Source organism: Polypterus senegalus, chromosome 3 (assembly GCF_016835505.1).
Source record: "Polypterus senegalus isolate Bchr_013 chromosome 3, ASM1683550v1, whole genome shotgun sequence".
NCBI classification, from domain to species: Eukaryota; Metazoa; Chordata; class Cladistia; order Polypteriformes; family Polypteridae; genus Polypterus; species Polypterus senegalus.
In genome coordinates, this window is record NC_053156.1 from 261,508,487 (window position 1) to 261,527,622 (window position 19,136).

The window sequence follows — 19,136 nt, forward strand, 5'->3', positions numbered from 1 at the left end:
ACAGGCCAAACAAAACTTTATATCCCTTCTCAGACAGAAAGAAGAAATTATATCTGAAAACAACCGCATTCTTATTTTCGCAGATTTCTTCCCTGAAACAGCTGCTAAATGTATTGCATTCTACAGCATTAAACAGCGCCTACCAAGAGCTGAAATCAAATACAGCCTCCTCTTCCCTGCCGAACTGAAAGTCTTTATTGAAGATCAGTTTTACATTTTTAGTTCTCCAAACAAAGCAGAGGTAAAAAGACTGATCCTGACACTCTTTTGAAACACACGACCATGAGTCACACAGTATTCCTGCAAGGCAAAGAAGATTCTACTTGAAGCTTGCATTCTGGACCATTTGTAATGTGACTTTTTTGGAAAAAAATATAAAAAGTAATATGGAAAAAGATGATCCGCTGTGGCAACCTCTAACGGGAGCAGCTGAAAGAAGAAGAAGGTGCAGTGAGAGTAACAACGCTAAAGCAGCTATGGTATTTAGAATAGTTTGACCATTCCATGGACCATTATATTGTTACTGGTTAATTACAATCAGATGCATTAAACTAATAAACAATATGCAGTTAATTTCAGTGTATTTATAAAGATGCATCAGGAAAAGAAAGGATAACCACACAGGAACAGTAGCACTGCTTTGACACTGGGTGCCGCCAGTCTGCAAAACCAAGCGGAGAACTTGCATACGACCGGGTATGAGGTACAGTGGAAATGTGCGTGGCTTTACGACAAGTTTAGGTTTTATACATCGCGATTTGAACATGGAACTGTTCTTACACAACATTTCTGTGCGTACGCACCGTTTATACATGAGGCCCCAGGACTTCATGAAGTGCTGCTTGCCCCCCCTTGAGACACAAGTGTTTTGGGGGTTTTACCCCAATTTACTTGGCAATAATATGAATTCTATGTCAAAACTATCATATGTAACAATGCATTACCTTAAGCTAAGACTACAAAATATCAACAAAAGTTCAGAAGGAAAATTTCTATGACCAAATACTGAACTTTGTTAGCTGGAATGTCAGGGGTCTCAATCATGAATTAAAGAGAAATAAAGTACTCTCGCACTTAACATGTCGAACTGCCAAGGCAGTATTTTTACAGGAGACCCATTTACTAAATAAGAACCAGTTTCAGTTGCAAAGAGAGTGGTCTGGCCAAAATTTTCACTCCACTAAACAAAGAACGCCAGAGATATGGGAATCTTAATACACAGAACTATTTCAATTGTAGTGTCAGATGCAAAACCAGATTCTGAAGGCGATATGTCATGGTGATGGGCAAACTATCCAATACTAAAATGATTTTAATTTATATCTATGCACCTAACGTGGATGATAGAGCTTTCTTCCAAAATGTATTTGCATCTCTCCCTAATGTGAACACTCTTAAAATTATAATGGTCAGAGACTTTAATTGTGCTTTGAGTCCAGATCTGGATAGATCCTCAGCTACAATGGCGATATCATCTAATACTGCAAAAATATTTACACAGATTGTAATAGATCATAACTTATTAGACCCATGGAGATTTTTAAATCCCAACCTAAGAGGATACTTCTTTTACTCACCTGTATATCATTGCAACTCAATGTAATACGAATGTAAGTTTAATGTCACTGTGCTCTGTGCAAAAATTATTTTATAAATCATGTGTATAAATCAGGCCAAAGTTAGCACACAGGGGCTCTAAGTATTTAGAACTGCTAGGCAAGCATTTAAAGAGAGAGAATGTACAACTATGAAAATAGGCATTGTACTATTTCTGTATGTTAGAGATGGAATCGAATCCTCTCCTTTCCTTGTTTGGAACCTAAATAAGGGCCTGTGCGTGGAGAAGACAGTATATAAAGACTTGGACAGCAGCCAAATACTTCGAAGCCAACGGATGGATGGGTGATATCGTCATCTGTCCTGAAAACCCTTCCAGCGCAGCGACGGAAAATGGCAGACTGTATACATCGAGATCCCACCTTGATAAAAGTATTGTCTTGCTATGGCTTCCTCAATCTGTAATGCAGCGTAAATCATCAGTAAAGAAAGCTGTTATTTTATCTTATGTGATATTTACCGCCGTATTACTATAGGGATAGAGGGATAGCGCCTTTTAATATCGTATCTATATAGTTTTCGGTTACTCAAAACACTGCAATTACAAAAGAACTTATTCCAAATAGGGAGCTATCGCCCCCTATCGTAAACAAAATGGCGTAATTGGCAGGATTATGGCTAAATTGATAATCATATCACTATGGGAAGGATGTCGCCTTTTAATATAATATCTATATAGTTTTCGGTTACTTAAAACGCCGCAATTACAAAAGAACTTATTCCAACTAAGGAGCTATCGTCCCGTATCAGAAACACTCAAGAACTGATTTATTTTCTCATAGACAATAATTTTTTGGCCACTATCGAATCTTGTAAGTATGATGCAATTGTCATCTCTGACCAAGCACCTCTGATCATGGAGCTTAAATTACTGCATCCTACATACTCATCTCGTAGCTGGTGTCTTAACCCCCTGACATTAGCTGATGAGATCTGTACAGTATTCATTTCCAAGCAAAATGATTATTTTCTTGAGTCAAATGTATCCTCAGAGGTCCCAACAGGTACACTCTGGGATACTGTGAAGGCATTTTTAAGAGGTCATATTATTTCAGACAGAAGGCATCTGAATTAATCAACAAAATTATGAGAAAATATCTAGAATATGCCAGGTCTCCAAATGAGGCACTTTATAGGAAAAGACAGGTTTTGCAATCATAATTTAACCTCTTGACTACTAAAGAAACAGAACAGCCATTCTTCCCGTGTTAGTGCAACAAGTCAGTTTGCACCTTGATGCATGCTCCAATCATAAACGAAGAACCTGCAAAAAATAACAGTAAAGATTTTAGGACATTAGGCACTCAGAAACCATTAAATGTACTGCATATTGCATGAATTGTTCAATTCAGTAAGTTTTTTAAGAAAGACTTTCATTTAATTGGTGTGGATTTTGCCCCCTCACTGGCAATTGCCTTCTGTAAAAGCAGAGCTCTGCTTCATTTAGAGGAACATTGTGTGAAAAGCCTGTCTGTATACTCTATAAAATGTTCATTTATGGTTGATATTCATATTCTTCTCTTAGGGAGCTGATACACTGTTTGTTCCCATAAAAATGTATAAAAAGAACATTGCAGTTCTACCTGCACCCATTACTGAATGAAGGCGTTCTCATTTTTTTTACGGAATAGTATAATAATGTTTAAAATAAAAAATTGCAGCCCAAAGCAAGTGACATGGAGCCTGCCAAGCCACCTTTGTTTTTTGTACAAGTATCTCCCCTTTGGGGAAAATGAATCTTTCTTCCTTGTCTCCTCTTGCTTCATGTTTGCTTCTTCACCTTCTGAATCATCATTCCACTTCATTTAACACTTGCAAAGCATTTTCATCTTCCCAGAACTCATATATGCTGGAGCCTAACACAGATGCTGGTGAGGTGGGGTGTCTGAGTCGTTAGGGCACTAATATGAAGGCCTGTAGTGGCCATTTCAATTCCCCCCCCATTCGTCTAACTGTTTGACCCAACTGTATGAAGTTAATATGGAAACTGACGCTATAAGTTGCCTTGGTTAAAGGCTTATGCCAAATACACAGTGTGGAATAAGAACAGGCCTACCAGCCAGGGAGGAGCATGGTTTATTACCTCAATGAGAAACCTAAAAGGAACGATGGATGAATTGGCTGGCTGGATAAAAAGATAAGTTTGTGCCCAGCTGGTATAAAATAATGGATGGACCAACAGAAGCTGGAACTTGGGAGTGGTTCCATCCCCTATGCGATAGGTGGCTATGGTCTCCACATGAGAAAGCAGTCGTAACACCCACAGAGGTGCTTGTGATATGGAGTCTGGAAGTGCAGCCCTGTTGGGGTCCCTATGCTCCTATAGAGGGTGCTGTCAGGGGAAGATATCTCTACTTTCATTATGGCCCGCAAGTGCTTCCTGGAAGATTTGGCATGTCCCCGGAAACATTCCTGGGTCCAGCATATATGGAAGCCTCCTGCCACACATGGAGGAGGAAAAGGAGGAGCAGTTTATTAAAAATTGTTGAATTTATCTGTAAAAGATGTTATTTTTCCAATAAAAACCTTTATTTTGTACCTGGAATTGTTTAGTCTGGTGTGCCTGGGGTTTTGGGGCTCAGTGGTGTCCCCTGTCTTTTACAACATTATAATGTTCAAGTATCACATCAAAAGTAATCATCTTATTAATTTCATTAGGATAGAGCTAGGAGATATTATATATCAATCAGATCTATGTCATCTTTATTTATTTCTTTAGAAAACCCCTTGCAGAAAAATTCATTTTGCAGCTCTTCCTGTAATTTGCAGTTAAACGGCTTTACAGACTCACATGAACAGCCACACCGCACAGCCTAATTTCAATGACTGTTTCTCACTATTCCTCTCTGATGACCTTAACCATTTTTTCTTTATTGCTCTCAAAAGAGGCAGTTAGTGGATGAGTACTACTCTCAACTACTACAACCAATCTGCAAACCATTTTAAAAAACTGAACTTATTATAATAGAGTTGTGTGCATATTTATGATAATAAACAACAAAAATTATTAATATTACCGATACCAAGTAACAAAATGATAAACACTATTGACACAGTCCACTTCCACAGATACAGATGATGGTGATGTAATTATGAGATGAAATCCTCTGTAAATTCGCTCCTGAGTTATGTAACGTTTTGTCCTGCCATGATGCTGATGTTTGTTCCGATTTGTAGAAGTTGCGAGTGCTCCCTAGATGAACACACTTTCCAATTCATACAAATTCACATGAACAGACAGACACAGGACAAGAACATAAATACAGAGAAAACTGTAATCTGATGGGTGTCATTATAATCAAACTGTGTGGTAAAGAATCGAAACAAAAGGACACCACGGACCACGATCCTGTTGGTTGCTTATGACTCACTTTTAAAACTAGCACCCTCATCTTTCACCCAGCAGCCCTCACGGCAAGCACCAAATCTGCCCAATAACACAGTACTCCTAGGACTGCTGGGATTTACAGTCCTTTTAAGTAGTGCTGCTACAGTGTTGTCTGCAGTTTTCCACAATAGACTGCAAAACTCATGAAATAATTTTTATTTAATTATTGATGACAATCGTGTGAATAGGCAGATCCGCAAATTGTAAACCTGCGAATCACAAGGGCCAACCTGTATTTTGTTTATCTGTATGCTTTTACTATCCACTTTATGATTGTGATTCTGATTTTCTCTATGCATTTTTGTAATTGCATATGTAACTGGTAGTGCTTTATTGCCTTAGCCTGTGAAAGATGCTTTATAAATAAATGTTTACTTACAGTACTTACTACAGGGCTGCCCGATACCTACATTCTAGTCTTCAGTTTTATCCATCATCTCACACAGCTAGCATCCAATAATATGGAATACATCTCCATGTGCCTGTTTCAGTGTTGAGTGTGAATATCAGCTGCACAGATTTCCTTCTTCACAAACAATTTAATGGCTGAGTTTTTGAACAAGATGATGTTATTTTTCATTCAGTTGTAAGAAGATAGTAGTAGTTACAATACTGTACATTTCATTACTTTCTGGCATTTCTTGGTAGTATGAATGTGCTCATTACTTGTGGTTTGGCCCTCAATAACAGTAATAGTAGTGGTAATGTAGTCACATGTACAGTGAAATTCAGCATTGCAGATTCAACCAATATAACTATGATGCCACTCTCCAGCACCATGACAGAAAAGAATACATTTAAATTATAACTTCATCTTATTCATCTTCATCTTCTGTAATGCTATGATATTACAGTTGGGAAATATTACAGTATACACAGTCCTAAAGTATTATGAAATAAGAATGAATTGGTGAATAGATTCATTTTTGTATATTTTAAGTGTGGATGTCAAGGAAATTTGATATTTGTCCATATGCATATATTTTCTGCTTCCAATTGATTGTATTCAGGATTACAGAGAGCTTATATCTGTTTGGTAAGAACTAAGCAGTACTGGAAAGGATGCCACTCCACTGCAGTTCCTCTTAATTCTGCTCATTAACATTAGGGAGAGCGCGCCTTCACCTCCACGACTCCCTTATTGTTTAAGTTAACTGCTGCATACATTTTATAAACCTCGTTTTGTTTGGTTATTAGGTTCATGATTTATCAGCATGTTTTTTTTTTCCTTTGAAATCTTTATTGACTTGCAAGATGTCTGAATAAGTAAAATGAAATTATAACCTGTGCTCTTGCATTTAAATTAAGTGGAAAGCATGACGAAATAATAAAACAGTAAAACTGCTAAGTTCTATCTGTAATGTGGACTCCTTGCTTTTTGACTATATATCCTTCAAAACAGTGACAGGGCCATATACTGTAATTTTTATGATCTTGTAGCACAAGATGTATCATTAACTAATGAACAGATACAATCCCAGAATGTGACAGGAGATTGTAAGAAGCCAACTATTTGTTAATCAGAAATATTTCTACCAGTATAAGCCATTAAGACCCTGATGTTTGTTAAATAAATAAGGAACAAGTACTGTAGCCCTTTCACTACCTTCTGCAGGAAATGAAATGCATTAAAAAAAGCCTTTAAAGGCCACCCAGTGCATACTGCGTGTTGACTTTTGACAAAGAAACATCCTCTGCCTTCACAATTTAGAACAAGACCTACGTAAATGTGACCATTCAAACAATGTACTCAAGAAGTAACAGATTGTTTTGCCAAGGCTGCAGCAGTTCTTGGCAAGCCCTGTGTCTGAGTCGCTTGGCAGCTGGAAAGCCCAAATTTGTACCATCAGGTTTGTCATAGAGAACATGACTAAGAATATGAACTCCACTCTCTAAAGCCAGTTGTAGAAAGTACAAATAAAGTCTGGCTGTGTTCTTTCAGTAATTAAAACTAAAGTGTTTTTGGCTTGCCTGATGCCTGTATAGTACAGGAACAGATATCTACACACTAGGATATTGCAGATGTTCACTTCATCAACCTTGTTTTGTGTAGTGCTTTCACGTTGAGCACTTTTAAAGAGGATGTTGACCAGTTTTGACATATGGATACTATATTGATACCACACACTCTCTTATATCAGCTGTAATAAAACACATATAAAACTGGTTTAATCTATTCAGCATTTCCAATGTTTCCCATAAAACCCATATAACTTATTTAACATGAGAACCAATTCTGGATACCTTTAATGCAATTTTTTTGTGCATGTATCATTTGTTATTCAAAATCTAGTCTGTTTTACCTGAAATTTAACAAATCACCTGGAAGAGGTCCTTGAGTGCTTCAGTGAGTTAGTCAGTACATATAAACCATTGACGCATATTTTTCATAAATTTTATGCACACTGGGGAAATTCTTATAGACTAGAGTCTAGCAGATATCATCCCTATGACTAGGCTGTAGCACATGATATTCACAGTTTTCTTTATGCAGGAAGTGAATCCCAATTACTTCATTCAATTGTTGACAACAAATTATTTTCTAATCATGAGAAGTGATAACGGGTAGTTGATATAAACTGAGGAAAAATAAAAAAGTTCTTTAGAACAAATACACATCACTGGCCTTCCTAAAAGGTGATTATATAAAATAAAGTCTACCTGTATATGCCATACTCATTACTTTTATGGTTTAATATGTTTGTCACATTAACACACATTATAATAATGGCTTGGCAGTATGAATTGGTCATCATTTAGCTTGTATAGCTGCATTTGACTACTTGATCAAGGGTGTCGTCACTTCCCATCTGGCTAGTTGCTGTAAATATACGCACGTTCTCTGTCATATTTTCTCTTTTAAATCCTGACTTTGTGTGGAAAAGTTCAAGAGGGCCCAAAATGCATGTACTCAAGTTTTATAAGTCTCACCCCAACGTACTTCCTGTCCTCCAGCTTCAGGGGCTCCTCATGTTGTTCCTGCCACCAATTGATGATATTGTCAGTGGAGTTCAATATTTCCCTGATGTCAATTCAAACTCTGTACGCACACTTTCAGGATCTGTGGTGCAATAAAAGAATTACTTATTGGCACTGAATAAAACAAAATAATAATATTAACCTTGTTAAATGTATTAGTGCGTGTAAAACCAAAAAGAAAACGTCATAAAAAATGTAGAGGCCATTTCTACATGTGGTATTTGACTGAAGCGGTTGAAGCTTAAAATTAATTCTATTAAAAGTACACTTTTTCTAAGTGTCAACTGCTGTTCCTACTCTTCACATGAGAAAGTGTTAGAATTTAATCTTGCCGGTCATTCTCATTTCTAAATGAAAAATAGTCTCTTTATTTACAATTACCACTATTATTTAGGAGTATTATTGCTAGCGAATATCTGTGACACAAAATTGTACAACTTTCAGTTTTAAATGCCTTTATTACAAAATTGGACCTCATACAAAAAACAGGAGTCATGCAGTATTAAAGGGAAATTGAAGGTCATGGTCAATGCACCAGCTCCACAGCCTAGCTGCCAAAATCCAATTTGGAACCATCTATTGGCAGGAGAAGAAGAGATTCATTTGTCAAGATTTATATTAAGTATTATGATCAACTCAAATAGAAACAAAATATTTTTACCCAAGGTTTGCAGGGCACTGCAACTGGCTGCTAAATAATTTGACATTTCAGTATGAAATGCTGTAACCTGCTGTATACTGAAGACTTTTTACATTTAGAAATCCTCTAAGCAAAAGGTAACATCTTACAGTATGTCAATTTACTGCAGATTCAGGGCGTACCCTCAAAAATGAGGCTCCTTAATTGTCAGTGCTGCCAGCTGATGGTGGTTCTGATTACAGGCGTGCACATGTATGCAAAAAATACACATTTTATTGGACAACCATGGAAAAGAAGCCGTTTAAAGTGATGTTCTTGGCTTTATTAACATACATTATGATTCTCTTATGGCAGACTATTCACACCTAAATGTTTTCCTAATGTTTTAATGGTACACCAGAACGCCCTCTAACTGCTTGGAAAGGTATTTGCCATTGTTTTCAATAACACTATTCACATCCAAGCATTTTAGATAGATAGATAGATAGATAGATAGATACTTTATTAATCCTAAGAGGAAATTCACATAATCCAGCAGCAGTATACTGATACAAAAAAAAAATATTAAATTAAAGAGTAATAAAAATGCATGTAAAAACAGACAATAACTTTGAATAATGTTAGTGTTTATCCCCCTGGGTCGAACTGAAGAGTCGCATAGTTTGGGGGAGGAACGATCTCCTCAGTCTGTCAGTGGAGCAAGACAGTGACAAAAGTCTGTCACTGAAGCTGCTCCTCTGCCGGGAGATGATACTGTTCAGTGGATGCAGTGAATTCTCCATGATTGACAGGAGTTTGCTCAGCGCCAGTTGCTCTGCCACAGATGTTAAACTGTCCAGCTTCATTCCTACAATAGAGCCTTCCTAACAAGTTTGCCCAGGTGTGAGGCGTCCTTCATCTTTATGCTGCCTCCCCAGCACACCACCACGTAGAAGAGGGCACTCGCCACAACCGTCTGGTAGAACATCTGCAGCATCTTATTGCAGATGTTGAAGGACGCCAACCTTCTAAGAAAGTACTGTATAGTCTGCTCTGACCTTTCTTACACAGAGCATCAGTATTGGCAGTCCAGTCCAATTTGTCATCCAGCTGCACTCCCAGATATTTTTAAGTCTGTACCCTCTGCACACAGTCTCCTCTGATGATCACGGTGTCCATGAGGGGCCTGGGCCTCCTAAAATCCACTACCAGTTCCTTGGTCTTGCTGGTGTTCAGGTGTAAGTGGTTTGAGTCGCACCATTTAACAAGGTCCTTGATTAGCTTCCTATTCTCCTCCTCCTGCCCACTCCTGATGCAGCCCACAATAGCAGTGTCATCAACGAACTTTTGCATGTGGCAGGACTCCGAGTCGTATTGGAAGTCTGATGTATATAGATTGAACAGGACCGGAGAAAGTACAGTCCCCTGCGGTGCTCCTGTGTTGATGACCACAATGTCAGACCTGCGGTTCCTGAGACGCACATATTGAGGTCTGTCTGTAAGATAGTCCACGATCCATGCCACCAGGTGTGAATCTACTCCCATCTCTGTCAGCTTGTCTCTAAGGAGCAGAGGTTGGATGGTGCTGAAGGTGCTAGAGAAGTCCAAAAACATAATTCTTACAGCACAACTGCCTCTGTCCAAGTGAAGAGGGATCGGTGTAGCATATAGATGATGGCATCCTCCGCTCCCTCCTTCTCCTGGTATGCGAACTGCAGAGGGTCGAGGGCATGGCGGACCTGTGGCCTCAGGTGGTGAAGCAGCAGCCGCTCCATGGTCTTCATCTAATGTGACGTCAGAGCGACAGAACAGAAGTCATTCAGCTCACTAGGACGTGACACCTTTGGGACTGGGGTGATACAAGATGTTTTCCAAAGCCTCGGGACTCTTCTCTGTTCCAGGCTCAGGTTGAGGATGTGCTGTAGAGGACACCCCAGTTCCAGTGCACAGGCCTTCAGCAGTCGTGGCGATACTCCATCTGGACCCGCTGCTTTGCCGGGACGAAGTCTCCTCAGCTCTCTGCTCACCTGGGCTGCTGTAATTGTGGGTGGGGGTGTCTCTCCTATGCTGGTATCAGCAGAAGAATGGGAGGAGGGTGCAGTACTCCGAGGTGAGAGTGGGTTAAGGTGGTCAAACCTGTTGAAGAAGTTGTTCATCTGGTTTGCTCTCTCCACGTCTCTGTCAGTGGTGGCACCATGCTTCGAGCTGCAGCCACTGATGATCTTCATCCCATCCCACACTTCCTTCATGCTGTTATTCTGCAACTTCTGCTCCAGCTTTCTCCTGTACTGCTCTTTCGCCGCCCTGAGCTGGGCTCGGAGTTCCTTCTGCACGCATTTGAGCTCATGTTGATCACCGCCTTTAAAAGTAATTTTCTTCTGGTTCAAAAGGCCCTTGATGTCATTTGTAATCCATGGCTTGTTGTTAGCATAGCAGCGTACTGTTCTTACTGGAACTACAATGTCCATACAGAAGTTGATGTAATCAGTTGTGCAGTCAACAGCCTCTTCAATGGTCTCACTATGTGACCCCTGCAGGATATCCCAGTCTGTAGTTTCAAAGTAGTCTCTCAGAGCCTGCTCTGCCTCAGGGGACCACTTCCTGAATAAGCGTGTGATTGTAGCTATCGCCCTCACTCTTGGTTTGTAGTGAGGCTGAAGCAGAACCAGGTTATGATCTGCTTTCCCACGCGCAGACAGCGGGGTGGCACTGTATGCGTCTTTAACGTTTGCATACAGTAGGTTGATAGTCCTATTTCCCCGGGTGTTACAGTCCACATACTGGGAGAAGGCAGGTAATGTTTTGTCCAGCGTCACTTGGTTTTAGCAGGAAGCTAAAAAAAAACTCCAGTCTGCAGCATTTTCAGGAGGTATCCACCAGACACCTATTCCTTTGAAGTGAATAGTAATGCTTGTAAAATGCTGGTTAAAAAAAAAAACAACAACAAAACCGCATTTTTGGAGCATTTTTGCAGTGTTCTTGCTGGAAGTCACTGCCTCTTCCTGTGGGATGAGTCAGGAGTCCTAGAAGCAGGAAGCTTCAAAATGCCATGTCATGCCCCTTGGACACTGTGGAGTCAGAAGTCTTCATTGACCTGGTCAAGCAGCCCCCGAGCCACGTAAGCCAGTGAATACTTTTCTTGGCAACTGAATCCAATAAGCATGTTTGACTTGGGTGGTGTACTGCCTCAGGTTGTTGATGATTAGGAGCAACCCATTGTCTATTTACGCTGTAATTTGTTGCCCAAGTAACGGAATTATTCCAGTATCAAAAGAGAATGGCTGCTGATAAGAAGGGCGGTTGAAACAATCGATTATTACCTTTGCAGGATTACATTGGTAGCTGATCATGCGCCACTACAATAAGTTTATAGACACAAATTTAAGACTCTCTAGATGACTTATTCAATTGCAGCCTTTTAATTCTTCTGTTCAACACCATCACTATAAAGAACGTTAATGCAGATGTCCTTCCCTGACTCATGGAGCTGGTCATAGAAAGTCACTGCATTATAAAAGTGAGTGAAGCTGAGGGAAAGGATACAACTTATTGGGCTGCGCTCTCGCTTTCTAGAGCCAGTTCAGTTACAGAGAAAACACACCTTCACACAGACAAAAGACAGAGAAATTCTGGATCAGCTGTGGTCATATACAAGTCTCATGGTCATGAAAACCTTCATAAGTGATTGAAGTAAGTTCATTGAACATAAGTTCTTCCCTGGGCTGAGGTTCTTGCGTCTTGAGGCTAGTCACCTTGCCCCTCTACAAGCTCGACAGATCTGAAGGCTATGGCTTTAAATATATTTAATATTAAGTTATTTCATTTTTTAATGTATTTCTTGAAGTTTATTAAGTTTACTATTTGCCTTTTGAAAAACTCCAATATTTGTTCTACAACTTCAAGAGTAAAGTGTTATTTAAAGGACTACTGGAAGTTTTATTTGTACACCTGTGAACCTGGTATGGGACAAATATCTGAGCTCACGATGCTGATGACGCCGCCTCATCAGTACTGTGATCGCCAGGATTTAAAGAACTAAAAACACTGAACACATTTTAGAGACACTAGAACACCTCACAACCCACAAAATGGTAAAGGGAAATTATGTCAACCATATTTTACGTGATAACTGGTTCTTAAAACACTTGGAAAACACTTGAAAACACTTAAGAATGCTTGCAAAACTGCATTAAAAAGCTTGGAAAATGTCAAACAAGCAGTTGAATTTTACAATGTCTTAAGTCTGAATGGGCCTTTAGAGTAATAGGTGACATTAAATTGGCAAATTATGACTAAGTGTGGGGGTACTTATATGTCTGGTGACATACTGGTGTCCTGTCAGCTGTACCTTCTTGTCTCATGGCCACTGCTACTAGACCTCACAATCCAGCAGGGTTAATAAAAAATAAAATATATATATTTTTAGGCCCCATTGATGTTCATTTTGAGTGTTTGAGCTCAACTTCCTAAATACTAGAAACAAATTTAGTTAGAGAAGAAAGCAAGTATAGTCCCTGTGTCCTTGGAGAAATGGACTGAGAGACAAACAGGATAAAAGAAAGACATAAGGAAGGTCAGAATAACCAGCTCTCTTCTGTAAACAGAACGTCAAACATACCAAACTACAAAGCCAAAAGGCAAAATCAATTTAAGAAATAAAGAAATCCTGAGGCCAGCACAGTATCTAAAGAGCCTTCACCTAAGTAAATCTTTAGCATGAGTTATTTGTTTTTTAATTTCAGTCCAATGCTTTGAACATTGTGTGCTTTGTGCCGCTACCTTTATATCCTCAGCAAAAAGCATAAACAACCAGTCATTGCAATATAATAAGCAATATGGTATGGCTCAAGGAAAAAAACAACTGAAAATGATGACATCCTTGTTAAAAAAGGGTGTCATGATAACACATTTATGAATAAATTTATAATAATTAAAATAACCACATTAAACAAACTCCAGAACTAAGAGATATAATTATGACAGTAAGAGGTTGTTTGAAGAAATCACACACACACACACACAAATCAACTATATAATAAAACACTAATGTCTGTGGTCCTGTCACGCACAGCAATCTGATTGGTCAATGCTGCTTTGGTGTGATTGGCCAGTATGGCTTTGGTGATGTGATGAAAGAGGTGGTGTGAGTGTGAGACGCACAAGGAGGAGTAAAGGTGCATGCTGAGACAGTCGCCTTCAAATCGGAAAGTATTAAAATGGACAGGAGGTGAGAAAGTCACTTGAAAAAGAATGAGAAGCAGCTGAAGAAGCAGGCTTAACAGGAATGTGCTTGAGAGTGTAAGTGCAGGTGAGAAATGGTTGAGAAAGTCATTGGTCAAAAGGCAGGAGACTATTTGAAGTCAGGGTGTCTTCAAACAACACAGTCACTAGACTACTAATAAGATGACCTACCAGTGTCATTGCCCACTTTGCTGGAGTGTTGTGTAAGAGAAGGTAAAGCAAAGCACCCTCTGCATAGGTGGGAAATTGGTCAGTTGCACAGACAAGATTGAGGCCCAGCAGCTATTGCTTAAAGGAATGCTCCACCCAAAAACACATTTTTTTAATATGTTATGTAGTTTGTAGTGATGGCCAAGACAAATTTGGAATTTCATGTTTTTATGTAGAACAGAAAGAAAAAAAACGTATTATACTTTTATATTTTCGTTGGAAACAGTGAAGGTGGGAGGAGTAGTGATCGGGTATTAAAACGTTGATACGATGCTGGGAAAATTGCATCTCAAAGGAAGGTGACTATGTAGAAAAATTATGTAATTTGTTTTTGAAATTCTAAATAGAGTTAAAAAAAGTATGGAAACTTTTTGAACATCCCTCGTATACTAGAACCAAATGATGGGCAATGCTGTACTATGACAAATGATGTGAAAAACAAACATGTAAAGAAGAAAAATATATATATTACTAGTGCTACATAATTTACATGTCTGTTATCCAGTTTTATGCTCAAAATGCATTCATTTTTGTTACAACGGTTACCAATAATTACTTCTGGAAAAATCAGCATAAAACATAAACAGGAAAGGCATTCCCACAAAACTGTGCTCTTGAATTGAAAGTCTAGCACCTCTTCAATAGTCAAGAGTCCCATCTTGAAAATCAGTAAGTTGAGGAGTATCATCAGGAACCAAAAAAAACCACCGTCTCCATTTGAGAAAGCGCAGTGCTGTTGCCATGTAAGGTTACCACTGCTCAGCTGACTCCAGCAAATTTACAAAACACTAAAGTCTTTTTTTTTTTCTCTAGAACTCCAACTCAGTCCAGAGTCCATGTCTTTAAGCCAATAAACAAAATACCACAAAATGTCTTCCCATTTCTTAACTAATTCTGCATTTGTTTTTCTATAAAAATGTTTTTTTCATCTATTTAATATTTTCTCCAAAACAAAAACATTTCTTTTCTTTTAATGTTTTCCCCAAAACAAAACCTTTTTTTTTCTTTTCTGCTTTCAACATTCAGATGAAGTGCTACTCTTAATTTCTTTTTTCAAACAAAAAACAAACCACCACCAAGTAGTGGCCCAAATGTGATATGTTTTTATAACAACAGTGCCCATGACACCATGAGGGACATTAACATGCATTGCTGTAGACATCAAAATACAAACCGGACAATGAAGAAAAGGTAAAAGTCTAAACCATGCAAAAGACACTCCGCACCCATAAAAGCTTACCACTGGCTAACCTCCAGTTGGTGAACACAGTGTAACCACTAGGGGGCGCCACTACAGCCCAAACCACAGATACAGCAATACCCAACACAGTTCCAGGTTCAATGACTTTTATTTGACAAAACACCTTCCACATACAACCACCTGCAAAATAAACCATTCACACTCCTGCTTCTCCCTACCAAAAGAGTGTTGTCCACTGCCTTCCAGCTCTTACTCGATTTAAGCGAGGCAGCAAGCGTTCTTTTACACTAGACCTGTGAACTGCTTCCAGTCTTCTGTCCAAGTTGTCCAAAGCACTTCTGGGTCATGCGGAAACCAGGGCAGTTCCTCCCTAGCAGTGCTCTCTTGCCAGTCCCCAAAGACCCTGACAGGGCTGCATTTCTGTACTCCAACTCTAATGGCACCCTGCAGATGTCCTTAAATGAGTTCAGCCCTGAGGAACATTGCCACCTGTGGGGGAATGACCTGCTCCTGGTAAGTTCATTCACCCGGTCCTTCCATTATGGCCTTCTGGCCGTGTATGAATCATTCCTTCATTCTGGGCAGGATGCTTGCCCTTCCTTCCTTCCTGGCACCTACAATAGATACACAAAAAACATGCGGTAGCATTTAGACAAAGATTATAAGGTAAGGCAGCTAAGCAGAAGAGCAGGAAAATGTTTTGCCTGCACAGATATTGTTAATTTCCAAGAAAGACCCCAAGTAAGTGTTAACCATGACAGTCCGAATGAAGTGGGAATCACAGGGGTTTTCTGTGTTAGGTTTATTAGTACTTTAGTTTGACACAATTTTGAAATTTGATTATGTAATCTTTTTGGCAACAAAGCCAATTTTTTCTTCTGTGTAGGGACAAATGACAAATTATTACTCAGCGTTTTCAAAACAAGCTTATTTAAGAACACATTATTTTTATTTTATGTTGCTTATTATTTTTCATGAACAGTGATTTCTTGGTTACAGTTTATAGAAGTGAATGATTCACTAACTCACAAAGTTCTTTTATATTCTTGGTACTCAAGTGACAAAGCTATCATTTTAATTAGTCGGTATGCTTTATTGTACCTTTCATAGTGAGCACTGCTTTAGGTAATTTCTGAAAGTAATAAACTTCAGAGTATTAGATAATGTAGTAGTGCATAGTATATTCATCTACGGGCTATTGCATTTTTATTTCTGAACTCTAACACAGCCATCTATCAGGACCTGGTGAAGGGGTGACTCCGTTTTCTCTGGTGATGTCTGGGATTTCACCACTGCCAATGGCATGTGTCAGGTTACATGGCATATGTGTGTTATCCTTGAGTGCCCGAATGTGCCCTGTGGAGTACTTCTTCCCAGCTTTCTCTCATTGTGGCCAGAATAACTAAGGAAAAATGTAGAAATTGTGAATACATGTATGGAAAGAAAACACACAAGTATAAATGACTAAATCTCTGAAATTATTTCTTTTGCCTTGTTCTCTCCAAACATAGAAATACACAAAAATTAAACATGCATGCACCAGAAATATAACATTTCCCTCTTTTTTTCACCACACAGGTCACTTTCAATAAAGATGGACAGTGGATCCAATGCAGCATGAGAAGATATCAATTTTTAGGTCAACGTTAAACTCTGTATATAAAGTCATTTGAATCCATGTAAACTCAACCTTTCCAGGGGTCAGCATGTATTAATATTTTATTGTTTTGCTGCCTATTGAGGTATTTGTAGATACTCTGTGAAATGAAATGAATAAACTTGTAAAAATTAGTCCAAATTCTGTTAATTTCAACATAACTGGCTGCTTAAGAGAAATACTCTATGTGTTGATATCTTATACAGTAGCTGATACGGTGTATGCACTTTATGCTATCACTAACCATATAACACTCAATTGTAGAGTTTTTTTATTTTAACCTACTTTTATTATAAATTTCTTTTTAAATGCACTTTTTTTCTGTTCTGAAAATATTTAACTTTATTTTTAAACCAGTTCTCTAAATAATTTGCACAATATACAAGCTTCCATAGTTTAACTATTATGCATATGCTGACTTAACTTTAGTAGTTATTTCTAATGTAGCAATTTGTGTTTCCATTGCACTGAGTTTAGTGTCTATTCAGAGTAAAGCTTCAATCGGGTTTAAAAATTGTGCACAGTTAACGACGGTCAGAACAGTGACATGCTGAAGATGGTGACAATAGCCTTCTGGGCTCCCTCCATGTTTGTGCCTTTCAGTGAGACACATTTCTAGTTTTCCACTCCACAGTGAAAGTGAGGAGGTGAGGTTGTGTACGGCCTACCGCACGTGCTAACTTGTCACATTCGATACTCACTTGATTTGATTTACTTATAGCCTTTGTATTCGTTTGGGTGGCTTGTAGTAGACAAGGACGCTATAACAACAAATGACACATTTAAGATGACATTTATCATAATATATGTCAATGTTTTATGTGATTTCTTTCTGTTTGATAATTTCAGTTTAGGACTGTTATCTAAAATTTATAATGCCAAACAGGAAATGATTCTGAAGATGCTCCAGTATGTATGCTATAATATAAGAACTCTCAAGTATAACTGTAGGTTTTTCAAAGTGTTGTGCCTTGCAAATGTTTTCTTTTGACCAATTCTTGAATTTTACTGAATGATCAATTCTGCACTTAAAATTACTTTTTTGTATCATTTTATTTTAAATTACTTTAACTAAAATTTCTAAAGTTTTCTTTTTAAATGTTTTTGTCTTAAAAAGAAAGCAAAAGGAAATTTGCAGTGCGCCCAAGACAACTGTAAAGCCACTGTTTGAAGCAACAACAACTTCAAGTCTTTTGGGGTAATTACAACATGTCCAACTTAGCACATTGTTCAGCAGTGATTTTAGCCCATTATTCCAGGTATCTCCAAGATATTCAGGTTTAGGTTAGTCAGACAATGCTTTTGTACTTCAGCCACAGATTCTCATTCAATTGAAGTCACAGCTTTCACTTGGCAGCTGCAGAACATTCACCTTTTTGTCCTAGAGCTAAAGCATGTTTAGGGGTCATCCTCTTGCTAAAACGTTAACTTTCACATAAGTACATAATGTTTTGTAGCAGAATGAAAAAGTAGCTGCTTCTACTTTCTACCATCCATTCTTCCTTCCCTTTTAACTTGTTGCCCAGTCTCTGCTGATGAACACATGCCTCACAGCATAATGCTGCCACCTCCATACTTCACTGATGACACGGTGTTTTTGGAGGTGTGGACAGTGTTTCTGACCACAAAATATTTCCCACATCATAACTGTCTCAGGGTTTTTAACAAACTCTAGACATTCTTTCACATGTTTTACTTAATGTAATGTTTTTTGGTACCATTCCTCCATATAGACAGCATTATACTTTCTCCTTATGACTTTACAGTTGACCATGGATCCTACCGAGGGTACTTCTCTGAAGGGATGCTGCTGACTGGGGTTTTTATTTTCCCCTACTGTGTATTCATCTCGCCTTAGCTCAGTAACTCAACAATAATGTTGTGTACAGATGTTGTTTGATTTCATTTGTGTTAAACAGTTTGGACTGTTTTTATTTAACTATATGTTTAAACAAATCTGTATACAGGTCAAATCCTATTATAGCGAATACCGAAGTAACATAATTTTCAGAATAATGAATACTGTTTGTTGGCCCAGACAAATGTTCATACAGTATCAGTTTTAACGAAATATAAATTTCAGTATAACTTGTGGCCATTGAAAATATTAATGTGATGCAAAATATACTTAATGCTGCACCTATACTTCGCTAAGTTTCGGGAGCACTGCAACAAGCTGTCTCTTTATTGTTAGACTAAAAGAAAGTGACAGTCTGTTGTGAAA

General features: G+C 38.4%; 1 protein-coding gene across 2 annotated transcripts in view; it reads left to right on the forward strand.

Moving 5' to 3' along the window:
- Positions 1-17,046, forward strand: part of trim54 (tripartite motif containing 54) — a 131,661-nt gene extending 114,615 nt beyond the window's left edge. For both annotated transcript variants that reach the window (XM_039749005.1, XM_039749006.1), the window contains one exon: positions 16,834-17,046. In XM_039749005.1, coding sequence (XP_039604939.1) covers positions 16,834-16,847 — 14 coding nt within the window. In that variant the 3' untranslated portion in view covers positions 16,848-17,046. The remainder of the gene's footprint in view (positions 1-16,833) is intronic.
- The last annotated feature ends 2,090 nt before the right edge of the window (positions 17,047-19,136 follow it).